Below are 18519 nucleotides of genomic sequence, written 5' to 3' on the forward strand. Positions count from 1 at the left end.
AAGTGCGGTGCCAGTACTGAACGCAGTACTCCAACTGCGGCCTGACCAAAGCCACATAGAGGGGGAGGATCACCTCTCTGGACCGGCTTGAGATGCACCTTTGGATGCACGACAAGGTCTGGCTGGCCTTGCTGGCTGCCGTCTGGCATTGGCGGCTCATGTTCATCTTGGAGTCGATAATGACTCCGAGATCCCTTTCCGCCTCTGTGCTTTCAAGAAGGGAGCTCCCCAGCCTGTATGTGTGCGGTGGATTCCTTCTCCCCAGGTGCAGCACCCTGCATTTGTCTACGTTGAACCCCATCCTATTCTCGTCTGCCCACTTTTGTAATTTGTCTAAATCTAGTTGCAGCCTCTCTCTCCCTTCCAGTGTGTCCACCTCGCCCTACTTCTTAGTGTCATCAGCAAACTTGGACAGCGTGCTTTCCACCCCCTCGTCCAAGTCGCTGACGAAGATGTTAAACAGTGCGGGCCCGAGAACCAAGCCCTGGGGGACCCCACTGCTCACATCTCGCCAGGTTGAGTACGACCCGTCCACCACCACTCTCTGGGTGTGCCCCATCAGCCAGTTTTTTACCCATTCAACTGTGCAGGCATCAATGCCGCAGTCACTTAATGTATTGATGAGGATGGGGCGAGAGGAATGGGATAGCACCAGTCTGTTCTGGGGCATTAATGTGGTACCCTCCACATACGCTGGTTTAATACAAGTACTTCACATCGGTGTTGAACCTGCAGCAAGCAACATTCCTAGGGTTGGCAGGATTCAATTTTTAATCAGTCAATGTTGATAAACCTCGATTTTGCCGCAGACTGAAGAACAAATGTTTCCATCGATAATAATTGAACTTTATAGAAAGGAGATGAAAGAAAAACGATGGCTGATGGAGCGTGAGACAACAGACAGAGCAGTCCTACAGACCCGTGCTGGCTGGAGTTTGGCCGGCGACTCCCAGACATCCCAGGGGACCGGGAACTAAGGAAAAGGAAGGGCCAAAAGGGATGAGGGAGCTATGGGCGAGCAGAGCTGGGACTGATGGCAGCTCTGCCACTCAGCTGGCCACAGTCCTACAGCAGTTACATTAGTTACACCCCAATCCTGAAAATGTAAAAGTCAAAATAAATGCTTAAAAATCAACATCGAGATTATCCATTGAAATTATTAAAAAAAAAAAATCCTAAAAATCAAATTCTGCCAAGCCTAAACATTCCTACAGGCAGCGCAACAAGGAGCAACCCCCCATTCAGACACACAGCGAGGCACACCAGCTTCCCTTACTTGAGAATGAGTGTCATGGTCTCCTTACGGTCTTTGCCTTGGAATGGCAGGGAACCCGTGAGCATCTCGAACTGGAAAGAAGAGCAAGAGAAGGTCAAATGCTTGAGTGAGAGCTACAGGCTCCAAACTCCAACATGCTTTATGCAGACAATCCTGGGATGCTAAGCCTCAATACAGTTAACGGAGGTTTGTGCAAAGCGTTTCAGAAATCCTCACGGCTGAAAATGTTTTAGGAAACACTGTTCCAACCACCTTCTAGTGGGGCTGACCGGAGCCCAACATCTACCTCTTTAGGGGTATGTCCACACAGCATGGGGATATACTCCTAAAGATACCCGAGCTCACTCAAATGCCAGGAGCAGCGGAGTGCTCTAGCTAGCCTGATTCACAAAGCTGTGAGGGGGGGTCAATTCGCACCGGTGGAGCTGGCTGGGATCTCCTTCTACAGACCTATGCTGCGCAGAGCAGATGAGCCGTAGAATAACAGCTCTTGGCCCCTGCCCTTGGGCGAGTGGTTGCAGGGTCAGAGTTCCCCTGATCTCTGGAAGCAGCCGCAGCACAGTACAGCTGCGCTGTGGGGACGCACAGCAGCGCTGGGCCATGTTGCTCAAACCAGCTCTGGAAGCTGCACAGCTGCATTAGCTTGGTGCTGCATGAGTCAATGCGCTCTGCCTCTCGGCAGGACTAGTCAGAAGGACTAGTTAGGAGCTCTAAGGCAGCTTTACTGCTTTGTGCGTGGGAAGAGAGGCGCCGCATCAGCACAGCACTGCCTGGCGCTGCAGAAACGCAGGGGAAGGGTTTTCCCTTCCCAACCTTCCCCCACATCCAGCTTTGCAACCGCCTGCAGCACCGGCCCTGGACCGACTGTCCGCCAGGTGGCAGCACCATATGCAAGCATCACTTGCAGTCCAGCATGCAAGGCCGGTGCCTTGATATGGGGGTGAAAGCCAGTTTTATACAGATATGAATGCACCTGGAGTCCTGCAGCGTTCCCTGCACTTGGCCACCAACTGGCTTGGCAGAAGGGGCTTGAAAACAACCATGCGCTCACGAGACCCGAGCTGGGAAAGCTCTGTTTGAGGCAGAGCATCCGGCCCAGGCATGCTGTTTAACCTCTCAGGTTCCAGGAAATTTGGGTTCCAAGGCCAGGGTGAGTTCCCGTACCATTAACACGCCATACGACCACCAGTCAGCACTGTGGGAGTGACCCTGACGGTTGACTACTTCTGGTGCCATGTATTCTACGGTGCCGCAGAAGGAATAGGCCTTTTTCTCGTGGTCTATGGCTTCTTTACTCAGGCCAAAATCTGCAGAAGAAAAAAAGCCACGAGCTTGTACCTGCCTGCTGCCAACATGCACAGGCAGAGCGCAGGCCCACGGGAATCCCAGCGTTGTGCATTCCAAGTTTGCCATAGCAGAGACTGCGTCTCCTTACCTGACAAACAAAACTCTGGGGTTAGAGGTGATATCTTTTATTAGACCAACTTAGTAAGATTTTTCTTACTAAGAAGGCCTGCGTGCAGAGGAGGGAGACATCAACCAGTGGTGAAATTCCAACTAGTTGGTCTAATAAAAGATATCACCTCTAACCCAAGAGTTTTGTTCATATATACTTCTTGAACCAACAGGGCTACAATATATATCTCCTTACCTGTGAGTTTGATGTGCCCTTCTTCATCCAAGAGAATGCTACAGGAGGAAGAAGAGAAATAAACACTGACGTGAGCAGCACAGATGTGGTGCATCAGCGATATGGCTTGTCCCCGTCTCCTAACCGGTGTCTCAGGGGGAAGCTTTAAGGACTTGGAAGCAGAATAGTCACTCGGTCACTTTTAGCCTTCAGCGTTTCAGTCCTTGCGATGGACAGCGAGACCCTGCTTCCCTCCCCTCCAGCCCCTGGGGACAGGACTCCCCGTGAACCTCGTTCCAACCACTTCCCACACAAGGGTTATTCAGCTGTGCAGCTGATGTGCGCCTCTGCACAGAGCCCTGCATTACGTATCCCGCTATGCTCTGAATGCTGTTATTGCTGAATTTGGAGACTGTTACCGCCAGAGATTGGCTTTGTGTGGTCTCCAGGGTGCTCCCAGGCCCCGACTGCTTAGAAGCAGGGAGGCAGCTGGAGTCTCCTCCTCCTCGATTGCTTCCACACAAAATGTGTGTGTTACTACTACCCAGCAGCCCGGCCCACGTGTACTACACAGCTTAGCCTTAATGGGAGAAGCCTTGACTGTTCTCCTGCTCCAGGCGGGAGGCTGTGGCAGGGAAGCCGGCCCAGTGCTCTGTCGTGACAGAGGCCGTTACACGTACTTTTCTGGCTTGAGGTCTCTGTAGATGATCCCCAGACTGTGCAAGTGATCCAGCCCTAGCGCCAGCTCCGCTAGGTAGAACTTCACATCCTCCTCGGTGAACATGACCTGAAGGGTAAGATGCCCCCCTGGTTACAACGCTGGGCCATGCTGGAGGAAGCAGTCAGCCTCCAACACACCCAGCCAGCTTGCTCCCCCTCACCCCTTTCAGGCTTGCCGCTGCCTGGAGTTCCCCACCATCCTGAGGTAGCAATTAAACAGCAAAATTAAAGGTTGCTAAGCAGCGAGGCTGCGCTCGTTAAAATCTTCATTTACATGAGCTATTGTTCCCCCTCATCTTTACCTGCTGCAGTTCCTTATTAACCTGTTGTGATCCAGCTCCCTATTTGAAGCCACCTTCTTTGCCCTCACCCCCGCCCCGACCCCTGTAGGAAGTCAAGTAGTCTGAGCAGCTAGGGGATAAGGCAGCAGAGGAACCTAAGTGCCAGTCTTGCCACTCTGCTCAGCAAGGCCTCACCTCATCCAGGTGACTGCTGTTCCCTGCTCTGATGCATCAGGAGACACTGCTCCCCTACAGAAGACCCTCACTGCTGCAAACTCAAGCAAAACTCAACAAGCATTAGCCAGAGAGGTTCTTTTGGGGGTTTTTTTTGGCAGACGTGTCTCCTTGACTTAGACGGGTTCTCCCCTCCACCAGACTCAGGCCATGGGCACAGAGGATGCAAGCAGTGCATCCCGATGCTCAGGCACGCTCACCTCTTTGGAAAGCCGAGTGAAGAGGTCGCCACCGCGGAGGAAGTCCAGGATGAGATAGAGCTTCCCTTCCGTCTGGAACGCTAAAACGCAGGCCACGGCACGAGTCAGTTAAGCCCACCCTCAGCAGAGGGGCCCAGCGCAAAGTGGTTCTCTAGAGCAGCGTTTCTCAACCCGTGTGTCGCAACCCAGATGTGCATCGCAAAAAATATATGAAAGGGTCGCAAACGAACTTTAAAAATGGATTCTCCTTTAAAAGGGGAAAAACCCAGGAAACCGTAGCATTGTCCTTGCAGGCTGGGAGAGTGCCAGCTGGGAAAGGGCTGCTTGGACCCCCCACGTCTCACACCCACCCCAGGCACTGGGGGGCTGGGGCGGGAATGAGGGGCACTGGGTCAGGATTGGTCATTCGTGTTTACAAATGGATCCTAGTACAACAGTTCATAACCACTGCTCTAGTGTCCTGCCTTCCCACTAGACTAGGCACCAAGGCAGACAGATCCAAGCATCAAGATCCCCTGCACACTCAGCACTCGGACTGGATGTCTGCCAAGAGCCCCTCGGGTGTTGTCCAGATGGCACAGGGCAGCACCGCAGAGAGATCCCTGAGCCTGCTTGAACACTGTGCCAACCTCGTGCAGCTACGCTGCTCCCAGCTCCAGAACCAAGGCAGGCTTGGGGACTAGCATGGTGCTGCCAGGCCCCTTCCCAGCAGGACTTTTATGATCCTGGAAGGGGCATGGGCAATTCAGAAGAGGATGCTTAGTCTTTGAAATCAGTTCCAGGTCAGTGCATCAGTGCTCAGCTCTTTTGCAAGGGGATGCCAAAGTGCTGGCAGCTTTGCAGTGGATGAAGTCCCTGTGATCCCTTGCTTTAAAGGAGGAGTTAAATTCTGGCCTGGTTAGTTATTCCCACCCCTGGAATGGGATATTCTAGCAAAAGCTACAGCAGGAGCAGCAAACTGAGGAGCCCAACGCCACGTTGAAAAGGAAGGGGTGGGAGATCAGGCTTGAGAAGTTGCAGCAGAAAGACAAAGGGTCCAGAGGATGGAGTCAGCAGCAGCTGCCCAACCAACTCAGCCATGCTTCACACACATCGTCCTAGGATTTGAAACTCAGCTTCCTCTCCTGCATTATTCCATCTCCCCATCCTGGGCAGAGGATCCCAGCCCCAGAGGAAGATGCGTTTAGACAGAGTATGTGTAGGGCGGTGGGAGCAGCGGTTCAGGTGTTAGGAGGCATGTGGGCTGCTCGTCAGAGAAGAGCACCTTCCACATTGCTCCTGCTAGCGACATGCCCCTGCCAGAAGGTATGAGGATGCACGAGTGCATTTGATGAGAACCTGCTGCTGGGCCATCTAGAGAACATCTGCTATCTCAGCTGCGGCTGCAAGCTGCCCCTGGAGGAATCGGCTTGGGATAAGGCTCATGAAAGCAGTTCATTTCTCTTTTGAATGAATTCAAGGCATCTTAGCTGTTGCCTGTGCCATTGCTCCTGCCCCCACCTAGCCCCACACTCACCATAGTGCAGTTTCACTACAAAGGGATGGTTCACATCAGCCAGGATGTCCCTTTCCATTTTCGTCCTCACCCGATCGCGCACTGTGGAGAGAGGCCTGCAGGTCAGACAGATGGTGCCCCCCAAATCGGCCATGGGGCCCTGCACACTCCTGGCCTTTACCAGCTCTTGTTAAATGTGCCCAAGATGGAGGGGCCAGGGGTAGCTCTCTCCAGACCTCCAGGAAAGGTGGGGAGCCAGTGCAGACCTCCCATTTCATTTCTGGCATGCAGAAGAGGACCAGGCTAGGGAAAGCCCTTCTCACCTTTCAAGGTTGCTTTCTTCAGGACCTTCATGGCGTAGAGGTGGTTGTTATCTGGGGGGGTGATCTTTCTCACTAAGAAGACCTGCATGCAGAGGAGGGAGACATCAACCAGTGGTAAAATTCATCTGGATGGAGTCGTAGCACCTGCTAGAGCAGAAGCCTCACAGTGGCCCCAGAAAGGCAGCTAAGCCTGCGGCCCGGGAGTCCCACACCAAGCTCTGCAAGCCAAACCCCTCAGGGCTCCGAGGAAGGGCTGGGGACAGGACTGCGATTCCCCCAGCCCTCACCCAGCCTGTCTGCATCACTTCCTAGACTGCTCTTCCCCAACCCTGCCTGCTGTGCAAGCCTTCGCCCAGTGGGGCACGCTGGGCACGACAGCAGGGGACAGGACTTGAGGTCCTTTCTACTCCTAGTGGGGAAGTGACAGCTATTTAAGAACAAACTACCTACCTCTCGCATGAAGTGGCAGGTCAGTGCCTGTACCACCAGGCCAAGGTGCCTGTACCACCAGGCCCAGGTAAGTCTGTGCAGCACAGGGGCATGCACTGACACAATGTCTGCTAATGCTCTGCTGTGCTAGGAGGCTTCCTGCTGTGCGTGGGTTGGATGGTGAGTCACGATTAATGGCATCACTGGAGCTTCCTCTCTTTCCCTGTCCCAGCACAGCGCTGCCTGGCTCTGGACAACAGCAGCACATCTGGCAGAGCCATGGGCTTCACTATGAAGGAGAGCACAAAGGGACAGGGCTCGCACTGCCAGGCACATCCTCACAGACCTGGGGAATCGTGATGGCTACTGCCCCTGGCCAATACCACCCAGTCTCCAGGGTGTAGGCAGAAGACCATCTTCGATAGATCTGGACTATGAAAGAGCAGAGGGCTTAGCTGCTGCTTCCTTTCCCTCCAAAGTGGACAAAGGAGGACTACGCACACCGCGAGGTCAAGGCTGTCGATAATCACTAAAGCACTCCCAATTTTTCTTTATCCAGCTGAGCGGCCACTCAGTTGCACGGCACCGGATGTCGCTGTCCTGTGCAATACAGGCTCCTGCAAGCAAAGATCCCTTCCCCTCCATCCCCCTCTGTCAGAATTCACACTGGAGTTCATGGGAGCTCTGCAGGTACCAGGACTACGAGAAGGGGCCCTCTGAGCAGGCTGCACCCGAGCAGTTCAGGTGTGGAGGGCTGGTGGAAATCATGAAAGCAGGGCCTTCCCCAATACACCCTGGTCTCTGCAGCCCTGAAAGAAAAATGACTGAGGGATTGAAATGTAGCAAGCGGCGCACTCACCTTGCCGAAGGAGCCTTGTCCCAGGACCTTGAGAAGTTCGAACTGCGAAGGATCAGCCTTCTCGGAGCCTTCCTTCACATGGTGCGTGATGTTGATCTCCTTCACGATGCCTTCGCCCTGAAAGAAAGACACACGCATGAGCAGGAACCACTCCAGAGCAGAGGAGAAGGCTGCCTGGCCCAGCCGAGAGTGCCAACGAGTTATTTGTGTTGTGTCAAGCAGCCTCTCCTCCGATCAGTACCCAGGACGAGAAACATTGGAAGGCTTTCAGCAACCAGCCTGGCATCTTACAAGCATGACAGCCTCTTCCTCAAATGCCTGCTCTTTGGATTTTGCTCATCGACAGAGGTCAATCTTTGTTCTACATTTCCTGAGAGTGCTTCACTTGTTAAGCATTAGTAGCAAAACTAGGAATGTTTATGCCATTAAAAAATTCCCACTATACAGAAAACAAGGCACTGTTGTCAAAACAAGGACGTGGCTGGCAGCGATCATCCTCCCTGAACCCCATCTGCTCAGAAATCTGAGCAGCTCTGCCACCGCGCATCTTTTGCACAGAAGGAGGCTTTTACACAGCCACAACCCTTCATCACTTCAAGGCTGAAGAGAAGCCAAAGCCTGTCGCTGGCACACGATTTGTTTAAACACCTTCTTGTATTGAACTGGAAACTCGGAGGAGACGGTTGTATAGAGCGAAAAGGATGGAGCGAAGACGATAAGTCAGAAGCTTCCATTTACCTTCTAAACACGAAACGAGGAAAAAAAGGCAGGTGCAGACGCCAGAGAGCAACTTTTCAACACTCCTTTCTCCCACCTGTCCTCCCACCCACAGCCCTGAGGAACTGCCTCCTGCAAGATGGTGAACCTGAAACTTGGGCTCACCTGGACCAGACGCTTCATACACATACGAAGCAAAACAAATCTCTAAAAAAGGGACATCACCCTTCACATTTTAGTTTTCTAGATAATATATTTGACTTTCTCCATGGGGTGGGGGGAGAAGAAAGTCCCCCCACATGGAAAGCCGTGCTTAGAAACTGAACTCTGGCCCAGGGGAAACCTCGACCAGGTCACCATGTTTTACTACCGCAGTGTTTACAGAAAGCTCAACACCCCTTTCTGCAACGTGGGTTGGATTCGAGCTCACAGGCTGACGAGAGCAAGGACTTACCACGGAAGTGGTTGCCGACCTGCTGTGCTGCACTGTGCATCCTTTCCTTCCCTTGCTGCTGTTTTCTCTCAGTTTAGGAAGTGCCTTTGTTTTCATGTTCTTGGCAGCCTGGTTTTTTCAAGAGCCCACACTGTTTAGAGCCGTGATTCTCAACCAGGGCAGGTCATGGCACCCTGGGGGGGCCTCGAGATCCTTTCAAGGGTGCTGCGGGGTACCACGCAATGTTAGCACGGAGAGGTGTGCAAACAGGAGACACAGATAAACCCACAGATGTCACTTAGGAACCTATAGGATTAAAAGTGTTCTGACCTGCTGTGGGCTTCCTACCTTCTTTGCACCAGGAGAACTGCTCCATTTTTATGGGGGCAAAACACAAGCCGGCTGCCTTGAGAGGTGCTTGGAGTCAATCAAGGTTGAGAACCACTCACTTCTAGTGGAAACTGAAGTCCTTAACTGTGCCACTGGTACAGCAGAGTGCCAGGCAGTACGACAAGCTTCCCCAGCTTGTTTCCCTAAGCGTGTACCCCAAGCCTTGCTCCAGAGGGAACAGAGAGGTGTGAAAGGGATGAGACAGTCCCCCTAGTCCGCTCGGTCTGCAATTTTCATGACGACTCAATAACATGGTCAATTAAGTGTGTGGCTTTTATACTGCTGGCAACAGTCCACCAGGCCCTGAACCACCAGCTCCTTTCTTCATACCGCTGCATAGCCAGCAGTGAAAAGCAGCTCTCCATCCCTAGCAATCCAATCTGCTTTACAGCTGTAGCCTACAGCTCCCCCGTATCCCGGTCTCAGCATCTAGATGGCCTGGGAAAGGAGCCCAAAAGCCAAGCTCTTTGAAAGATCTAGAAAGAGAGGCTCCAGTTGGAAATGTCAGAGATTTCCATGTTCTTTGTGGCCAGAGTCACTTTTCTGGACTGAACTTATTCTGCTATTTGCTACCCATGATTAAGGAAACAGTTTGAGCTGTACGTGACCAAAACATAGCAAGCATCCCCTTTCCTGGACAGATTACTAGTCCAGCTCAGCACTGTTGGAGTAGTTTAAGTCTGGCTCAGCTGAAGATAACAGGAAAGCAGGAGTGTCATGAACATGCTCCAGAGAAAAACCTAACCAACATCGTGCCAATATTTAACTACCAATTTACACTAGATCTCTCGTTAAAATAGCCATCCCTTTAAAGCTCAGGCATGCGAACCCCAAACTCACTCTGCTTGTAATCCAGGAATCCACTATGGATGTGCGACACTCGCTGCCAGTCCAGACTGACCCTCCAGCAGAAGCGTACGCTTGTTAGGACCTGCTTTAAAACCATTTATCTGACAGTAAGCCCCAATTTGTTCAGCTGGATGAGAGCACAGCTAGCGCGGAGAGCCACAAGGCAGTCAAGCAGTTCAAGATTTGCATACACACAATCTGGCAACTAAAGCACATCAATTTGTGTTAGATAAATATGTTAGATAAATGTAGATTTTTATCCGAAGCGATGCTTTAGCTGAACAGCTAGAAGCTCCCTTACTGAAAGGGGGCTCCTCTCCTGTCTAGTCCGTTAGCCTCCCACTGAGGATGTTGGAGGCCAGATTTCTTAACTTGTTTAGTGGCAAACCACGAAACGAGCAGCTGGTCAGGTAGCTCTGCAACAACTGCTGCAGCCATCTGAGAACTAGATCTTTAAATCCCCACACCAGCATTCACTAGGCTTCCACCTGCGCAAAGGAAGCTTCCTATTGCAATGCAATTAAACCAAAGCCTGCAGGAAAGGATGGAGAGAAAACCCAAAAGGCTGCCTCCCTCTCTAGCTGCAACTGTTCCCCCAACCAACATCATCTCAGCGGAGCTGCAGGCTAACAGACACAGGACAGACAGTGCATCTCCCAGCCGAGGGCTGCAGTACTAACCGAGTTGGAGAGCTGGGCAGGGGCGGGCAGCTGCAGGCTGCATGGTTTTGCTCGGTGTTTTCTGGGCAGCCACAAGGCGAGCAAGGCGCAGATGCGAGGAAACTTGGGGTCCCGCTCCATGGTCCCATCCCTTTCCACATAGCACCTCCGCCAGCAGCAGGGCACCTCCTAGAGCAGCATGGCAGGCCGCCGGGACAGGCACAGCTTCATGGAGGAGCAGAGGCAGCTTCAGGCACTCGTGCCGGAGAGCACGGAGGAGGCCGGTGGTGGCAGCACAGCCTGCAGATGCGCAGTGACAGCGCGTGCACGGTGTGGGAGCTCAGAGCGAGGCGAGAGCGTACTCCCACTCCCCGGCAAGTCAAGGTTGTGGTTAGTTTCACACCTCACAGCTTCTGGTGCCGAGGACCTCCTCCAGTGCAGAGAGCCCCCCGCCCCTGTGCCAGCCCTGCCAGGATCCATCGTGTGCAGTCTGGGCTGCGGATTGGGGCCTCTTTTTGCCACCGGATGGGAATTTGGGGTCCCCCCCTTCAAACGTCACTTATCCTTTGACCAGGGGATAAAAACCACAGGTCAAGAGAGAGCCCGTCTAGCAGCACGTTCTGGCTCAGAAAGTCTGGGTCTTTGTCCTCGTATCCTGCTCAGGGACGTGGTCTCCTACTGGAGGTCTCAGTGAAGCCGGACGAGATCGAGTCGGTCCCTGGGGTTCCACGTGAGGGACTCGCGCGTGGCCAAGGTGGAGGTGGCTTTGCTCATCGTCTCCCAATGCATTCCTCGAGAGGCTGAGGCACCTCTGCAGGCTGTCGGCCACCCATCGGTCGACCGCAAGGCCCGTAGCTACGTGGCTGGGAGTCGCAGGCAGGGGCAGACACGTCAAAGGTCGAGAGTGCTGTGCCGGGCCAGCCCCCGTGTCCGGGCTCACTCAGCGCAGCTCAAGGAAGGCTGCTCCCCGTGTAATACTACGATGCCTTTGGCATTGTTCCTACCTGCGTTCCCGTTAGCCTTCCCACACACCGGCTAAGCAGATGTTCACAGCTTACCTGCTCTGGTGGGTGGTTGCTCCTATTGTTCCTCCCCCCCACATACACACACACAAATTTAAGCTCGGGTTGCAATTAGAAACAAGCCAACAGCTGCATTCACTGCTGGAAATTCCCCAGAGGGTTTGGAGCTGGGTTGTTCATTTGGGACCACTTGCCACCTTCCTTCTCCCTACACCCACGATGATATATTTTAACTAATAATGAAAAAAGCTAAATGACTTTGTTTTTTCTGCTATGAGACCAGTCTGGAATAATGGCGCCTTTATGCTCCATGTTGTACAAGCACTTCAAATCCACATGCCCCCTTCCCCAAAAGGCACAACAGAGAGGGAAGAGGTAGGGGCTGAGGCCCATGAGGTTTCGTAGGTACCAGAAAAGATTGGGAGGCATCAAATCTGAGCTGCAGTGCAGAGGTAGACAACCCTCACCGGGAAAGGGAGACAAGAGACTGGTGTATTTTGCTAAAACCTCAGTAGAAAGCTGGTTATGAACCAGCTCAGAAAAAATGATGTCAAAGGACTAAAGGTTTCATATTTGGTTAATTACTTCTAGTAAAAAGTCATCAGATGTAGAACCAAGTATGAGCAGATAGCGATGAAGGAACAATTCAGTCCTTCTCTCTGCCAGGCCAGCTAGCTTGCTGTATTTTTATTCTTAGACACAGAGATAGAAGTCAGCTCAGTATTTCAGAAAAACCTCAAAAAATAGATGACATTCACAACACGGGAAGAGGGTTAGGGTGGGGAAGGAGGGGGAGGGTGAAGACATGATCGGGAGGTCACGTGAGTGCCTGACTCATATCTGCTTTCCGTGTTAGCAACTCTACCTAGTCAACTGGGACGGAAGGTGTGTCGTAAAGAAAAACCCTGCACCGAGCACCTTGCAAAACACTGTTCACGCTCTCCCACCAGCCTGTCAGGCTTTCTGGAGTTTGCAAGCCTGGTCCAAAGAGGGCGTCTGCCCGCGCTGGCTATACGCAGCGTCAGAGGAGAGGATGGTTCACAGCTGACGTGAACTGAGAGCCTAGAAATAAACTGCTGGAGTTTGCTCATGGGATAAGGTGCAAACTAACGCACAGGTCTCCGAGGTACGGCGCTGTAGCAGGCTCTAACCTTGTCTGCCAAGTCCACGAGGTCTCTCTCCACCCAAGTGATGTCCGACTTTGCCTGTGGAACAAAGAACGAGAGTCAGGACAAAGGGTCTGGGATCTTCAATTAACCTTTTCCTAATGCACTTGTTTAAGAGAAGGGGTCAGGCTGTTTATGGACTCGCACAGTGGTGCCCCAATTCAGAGCTCTGCAGTACGGCCAGGGAAGATGATGGGGCTGCTGGGTTTAAGAGGCCTTTATGGACTTCTCTGCGCAGCAGGGGTGGCGGGGAGAGGGGCACAAGCCTGTCACAAGTTAATTATTCACACCCGCCTGTCTCAGCATCACGGCTGCTGTTGGGGGATAGAGGAGAGTCCTAGGTTCTTCCACTGGCCTTAGGGGCCAAATTCTGCTTGCAGCCACACTTCCAGAGCCGTTCCCGGTCTCTGCGGCATCAGCCTGAATTTCCACCCGCCCAACAGTGGGATCTGGGACGTGGATACTGGGGAATGGCTTCTCTTTGGGGAAAGACCAGAGCACCTCAGGGTCAGAGCTCAGCGCATCCCCTGTGGCAACGTCAGGCAGGGGAGGTGGCTCCGTCTGGCCGGCTTCCAGCCCACATCTGGGCAGCAGACGTACCAATCCAGGCGGCCTTTTAAAACAGACGTGGCCCAGTTCGAGGAACCCTTACGCAGAGAGCCACAGTAATGATTTGAAAAGGCTTAAGCCATACCTCCACTCCAGAGCAGGCCATTTCCCTCTGCCCCTACAACACTGGTTTTCTCTTTCCAGGCTCAGGGCACCACTTGGAAAATGCCAGCTCTTAGTCTATTAATAACCTACTCTTAGTCTACTAATTAAACAGCTACTAATAACATTCATTCACCCCGTTTTTAACTACGGAAAAAGACTAGAGCAATTCTGCAGTTGCAAAACCTGCAGCGGCAGGTCAGAATTGTTTTAAAACCATGTATTCCTACATGAAATCTCTGGGTTTAACCTTGTGAATTGTGTTTCTGCACCCAATGGTGCTAACGTTGCGTGGCGTACCGCAGCACCCTTGAGCGGTGCCACCCCGGGGTGCCACGGCCTGCCCTGCCCTGCAGGACTGCACCCGGACAGACTCAAGGCAAGAAGGTTAAAATCTGAAGAACCCAAGGTTAGAAATTCTTTGTAAAAGGGTACCGCACATCTGGGAGTCCCTGCACAGCTGTTTCAGCCTGTCTAGAGAGGATGAGCTGAAGTTTAAATAATCATAATTTTAGAAATCTCTCAGATTGGAGGCATTTCCTCTCTCGGGCTCAAGTCACAAGGTCTAGATTAGCAGCAGCGCTGCCACACGGGTCTTTTCTTTTGTGTTTCCTTGCTTTCTTTCTTAAGAGAGATGTACAAGCTGCAACTTCTGTTTTCTCCCCTCCGTGAGGCTGCTGTATGGTGCCCCAGAGCACCAGGCAGCGCGTGGCCTGCCATTTGGCCTAACTACTTAGTTTCAAGGTCCTTCAAGCAGCTGATGAAAGGAGAAGCTCCCCTGGCCTGCAAATACCAACAGGAAGTCTGCAGTTTATCAACACCGAGCTTCAAAGTAGGGCACTCGCTGGGAAGGGTGAGAGACGAGAAACTCACACCCGGGGTGGGAGGCGGGGAGGTTTGCAGAGACGGGAAATTAAAAATAGGTAAGTTAAGCTTGAAAAAGGGCAGAATACAAACAGCAGAGGCCTCGTTTCAGATCTCCCCAGCCTTCCCCACTGCCGTTGCTTTCTCGCTGGATTACCGCCCAGGAGCAGATCCGGAGAAGAGACCAACCGCGCCCTTCCCTCACCGAGTTTTAAGCCCCTGCTGTCGGTTCCCGTCACATCTGGACAGTCATAACCAAAGCCTCTAAAAGAGTTTCCTTCAGGTGTATCCAAGACAGACACCCACACGGAGGTAAACGTGATCCCCCATTTATAGAGGTTATTATCCAGTCGTGCCCATGACGAGACGGGTTCTTGTGTCGGCTTGGCTGGCTCCCTAACTCCTTGGCTCTCGAGCCACTGGGTAAAACAGATGCACCCGAATGAACGCAGTAAAACAGAGCCCCTGCTACCTCTGCCTCATCACAAGCTCGCATAACTTAACGTGCTACTTAACAGCCACATCTTTTGCAGCCAGTTACATCGAGTCCCTGAAGGCTTGGGGGACCATTTGCTGCTCCCCAAAGATTAGTGGCACCCTCTTGCAGCCAGGTTTGAAACCAGGAAGTTCCCGCATGTCTGAGAGGAGGAGACTTCTGAGCTGCTTTTGCACAGCCTAAGATCCCTTAGTCATCCTCTAGCAAGCCCCTGCTACCAAGGGCTGTGGATGCAGATTGTGCCTTCCCAAGCAAAGAGTTTAAATCTCTCAAGCTCTCCTCTTCCCTTTTTCTTAGAGTTTTAAAGACAAAACAGGCGAGAGACAGGGATTAATTTGTGCGTTTTTATAAACGTCGGCGGTGGGCATCTGAATCTGAGCGTAGGAAAACAAGGAGCCAAGCCCTAGGAGCTAGCTCAGCCTTCCTGCAGGCAGCTAGAAAGAGGCCTCTGCTTTCTAGTTTCTTCTCGAACGCTCGGGTCCCAACCCACTCGGCACTCTGGCAGCTCATGGAAGAGAGTCCTCGAGAGAGAGCCGCTTTCACGGAGAGAAAAGCCCTTTCGAAAGATAAGTGATAAATTAACTTCAGAGCAACTTGGCTGCCGGTATCTGCCCAGTCCGACTGCCCTCTTAGATCCTACCAAAGAGAGACCGCGACCCTGCGAGCAAAGCAGCTCTGTGAAGCTGATAAACAGACCCTTGCACTTGCCTCTTGGATCCTTGGCTTGGTGCGAAAGAGAAGCCTCAGCATTTCCAGCACTCTCGGAGGTTACTCTTCCATAGCTCACAAACGGGCCTCTGACCTAGAGCTCTCCCCAGCCCGGAGCCCGGCCCGAGAACCCGAGCGTGTCGCTTGGATGTATTTTGGGAGTTTCAGCACAAAGGAAACTGTGGTTTGTCGATGGGGAAACTACACCGAGCGTTCTCTGCACAACCCAGTGGCCAAATGAAGACGCTTGTGACAACACCAACCTCTTGTATGGCTCTTTGCGTCTTAAAATCCTTCACGATTCCTCCCCCCGCCTTATCTATAAAAGTGGTAATACTGCAATACAGAGAAGGAAAGCAAGGCTGAAACCAGATGGGGTACAGCTGGGACTACAACCCAGGTCTTCCACCCAATGGGCCACGCTGCCCCTACTAGAGAAGGGGGACCCCTCGGAGGGCAGTAGTTCGAGCGGTCCTGCTCTGAGAGCCCAGAGGAAGTGCTTTCCCTGGGCGCGTGGGCGTTTACACCTTGCACTGAGCCTGCTGGCAAAGGGTTGGAGAAAAGAAGGCAGCTTCCCAAAACAGCTGGTGTTTCCCTGTGTCCAGGGTCCTCCTGGGGTCTTTGTTAAAAGCAGAAATCCCTTCAGAAATCAAACTCTCAAAGCCATTCAGTGGCAGGGGGGCTAACTGGTTGCAAGTGTGTGAGTGTCATAAGATCTGTTTTCACAACCCTGCGCAGGGTTTATCTTGGGCCCGCACACCCGCCCACACCCACACCCACACGTCCTTCCTCCCCGGTCGCTCACACGGATTGCCAAGAGGAAGCTTGTGCCCAACTCTTCGGGCACTCGCTTCTAGTTCCCACCTGTGGGAGCCATCTGAATTTCAGATATGCAAAAGAGCAATCCCCTCCGGGGTCAGCAGCTAGGCAGCTGTTTCGTCAATATTTGCACAATGCAAGGTCACAAATGCCCCTGGCAGTGCTGCCTGCAAGGCAAGAGACTTGCCTTCATGGGGGACTGGCTCCTTTTAATAATCCTCCCCAAAAGCAAAAAGTTCCAGCTCCACTTTCTAGTACGGGGACCTGGCTTCAGGCTGTGCAATGACCTGGCAGTGTCACAATTCAACTAGTCCTGAACTAAACTGGCAGGCAATAACCAGCATCAGCATGTCTCCAGTGCTGTAAGCTGTGGAAGCAGCCTAGCCGCAGCAGCACACAACTCCAACCTGGCTACTTTTCCTAGCTCTTTAAATGATCTCTCTGTCCACTACTTGAACTAGTCCAAGTTTAACACTTCAGCTTTGAGCTCCCAAGCCTTATACTTGTGGTAAAAGTAGCTCTAGAAGGAGCGTGCGCTAGTGGCAATCCCATGAGTTGGGATGCAGTAGCTCGGAAACGGTTGTGCAATCACACCTGCACGTGGGATACAACAGTCCCCTTCCCATACAAGAAATAGGAAAATAGCCCAGATATATCCAGCAAAGGGCTCCTTGTCCTCCAAGGCAAACGGTCCACCTCATCTTGCTAAGGGACAGAAACAAAAACCAGACTCCAAAACACACACGGGCTCCGTTTTGAGTAGGCAGCAACTACGAACGTGTCAAGCATTAGTGCTGCATGAATGATTGTACTTCTGCACCCAAAGAGGGAGTTACTTTGGTAGTCTGGGCTAAGAATATCTCAACTCTTTTTTTGTGCCGGGACAGACGGCGTATGGACACACCTATGCATGGAGCAGGTTCAGAGAAGGGGAGGGAGAGCAGGAGGAGGCAGGGCCAAAAGTGGTCGGGTTTTGTGACACCCGTATCACTGCCGGCTGCTGCACACAACAGTGACAGCGTAACGGCAGCTGTGGGCCTGGAGGGGAGCGGTCAAAGGCAGAGCTGCCACCTGTGAGTTTGTAGGGACACGGACAACAGCAAGAGGCAAGCACAGCAGGCACTCCTTGCCCCTCTACCTCTGATGTTGGTGACTTTGAGACAATTAGGATGAATTGCTTAAAATATTGGAAACAGACAAAAAAAAATAAATATCCGAGGACCATTTAAGCAGCAAACTGCGTAGATTCACTGATATCAGGGAGCTCAGCCAGACCTACGGCCATCATCCCAGCCCAAACTCCGTATTCCAGCTGGTGAGGGGTTCAGGCTACAATGCAATATCGGGTCATTAAGAAGGGAGACACCTTGCTAAGCCCCAATTTAAAAAAAAAAAAAAAAAAAAATCAGGAAAAAATACCCCCCCAAAATGAGAACGACTTTTGTCTCCTGCTGGGATCCAGTTTCCGCTGGGATCACGGTATCGGTTCCAGGCAGAGAACGGGGAAGGATCAGCATGTCGTAAACAGGAAACGGGGGGTGTGAAAACCTGCTCTCCGAGAGGAGACATCTGCTGCCGTTGCAGCCGGCTCCAGGAGTGGGATTCTTGCCCCCATGCCAGAGAGAGATGTTCCAGGCAGACAGTCTGGCGGCAAGCCACGCAGCACTAGTTCAGCTCCGCCGCGGCGACTGGACAAGAGACTCCCATTGCACGTGCGGTCTGGACGCAGCGTCGCTTATTGAGGGTTGCGATTAAAAAAACAAACACCTCAAGAGGTTCAGAGTTCCCAGGTGGGCGACAGTAACCCCAGGGACTTTCACAGCAGCTCTGGCGTCAGGAAGATGCCGATCCCTGCTAGGCCTCTTCAGACCATCACGCTCCTGCGAGCTGTTTCAGATCAATACGTTGCAAGAGGAAACAACCGGCAGAGGAGGCTTCCTAGGAGGGTCGTTTGCAATACGTGGAGGTCAGAGGGTCCCAAGAACTGTCTGTGTGATTCGCACACGAGTAAAAGATGCTACAGGCATAAAGCAGAGCAGCAGGAGCACGTGTCGACTTCAAGCCCGACCACGCAGGGTCCAGAGCACTCGTCATTCGGCAAACAGATATGATTTGGAGCCCACGCATAAATTTTGTGCAACCAGTAAAAAATTTACTATTGGGGGCTTTAAACAGCTTGAGCGGAAGCTGCCCACACCCAGATCCATAGATACCCGGTCGGTCGGTCTGCCTGCCTGG

At 52.5% G+C, this 18519-nt stretch overlaps 1 protein-coding gene across 4 annotated transcripts in view; it reads right to left on the reverse strand.

The window, feature by feature from the left end:
- RPS6KA1 (ribosomal protein S6 kinase A1) overlaps nucleotides 1-18519 on the reverse strand; it is a 51902-nt gene that overhangs the window by 9965 nt on the left and 23418 nt on the right. For 2 of the 4 annotated variants that reach the window (XM_019488928.2, XM_019488927.2), the window contains 9 exons: nucleotides 12669-12722; nucleotides 7448-7564; nucleotides 6160-6241; nucleotides 5858-5938; nucleotides 4342-4421; nucleotides 3587-3693; nucleotides 2928-2965; nucleotides 2441-2583; nucleotides 1277-1347 (listed from right to left, as the gene is read on the reverse strand). In XM_019488928.2, the coding sequence (XP_019344473.2) occupies nucleotides 1277-1347; nucleotides 2441-2583; nucleotides 2928-2965; nucleotides 3587-3693; nucleotides 4342-4421; nucleotides 5858-5938; nucleotides 6160-6241; nucleotides 7448-7564; nucleotides 12669-12722 (773 nt within the window). Of the gene's footprint in view, nucleotides 1-1276; nucleotides 1348-2440; nucleotides 2584-2927; nucleotides 2966-3586; nucleotides 3694-4341; nucleotides 4422-5857; nucleotides 5939-6159; nucleotides 6242-7447; nucleotides 7565-10516; nucleotides 10652-12668; nucleotides 12723-15462; nucleotides 15590-18519 lie in introns of those variants that run through there. The other 2 variants (XM_019488926.2, XM_059729510.1) reach the window with 2 other exon arrangements.

The sequence above is a fragment of the Alligator mississippiensis genome, chromosome 6 (assembly GCF_030867095.1).
Source record: "Alligator mississippiensis isolate rAllMis1 chromosome 6, rAllMis1, whole genome shotgun sequence".
NCBI lineage: Eukaryota > Metazoa > Chordata > Crocodylia > Alligatoridae > Alligator > Alligator mississippiensis.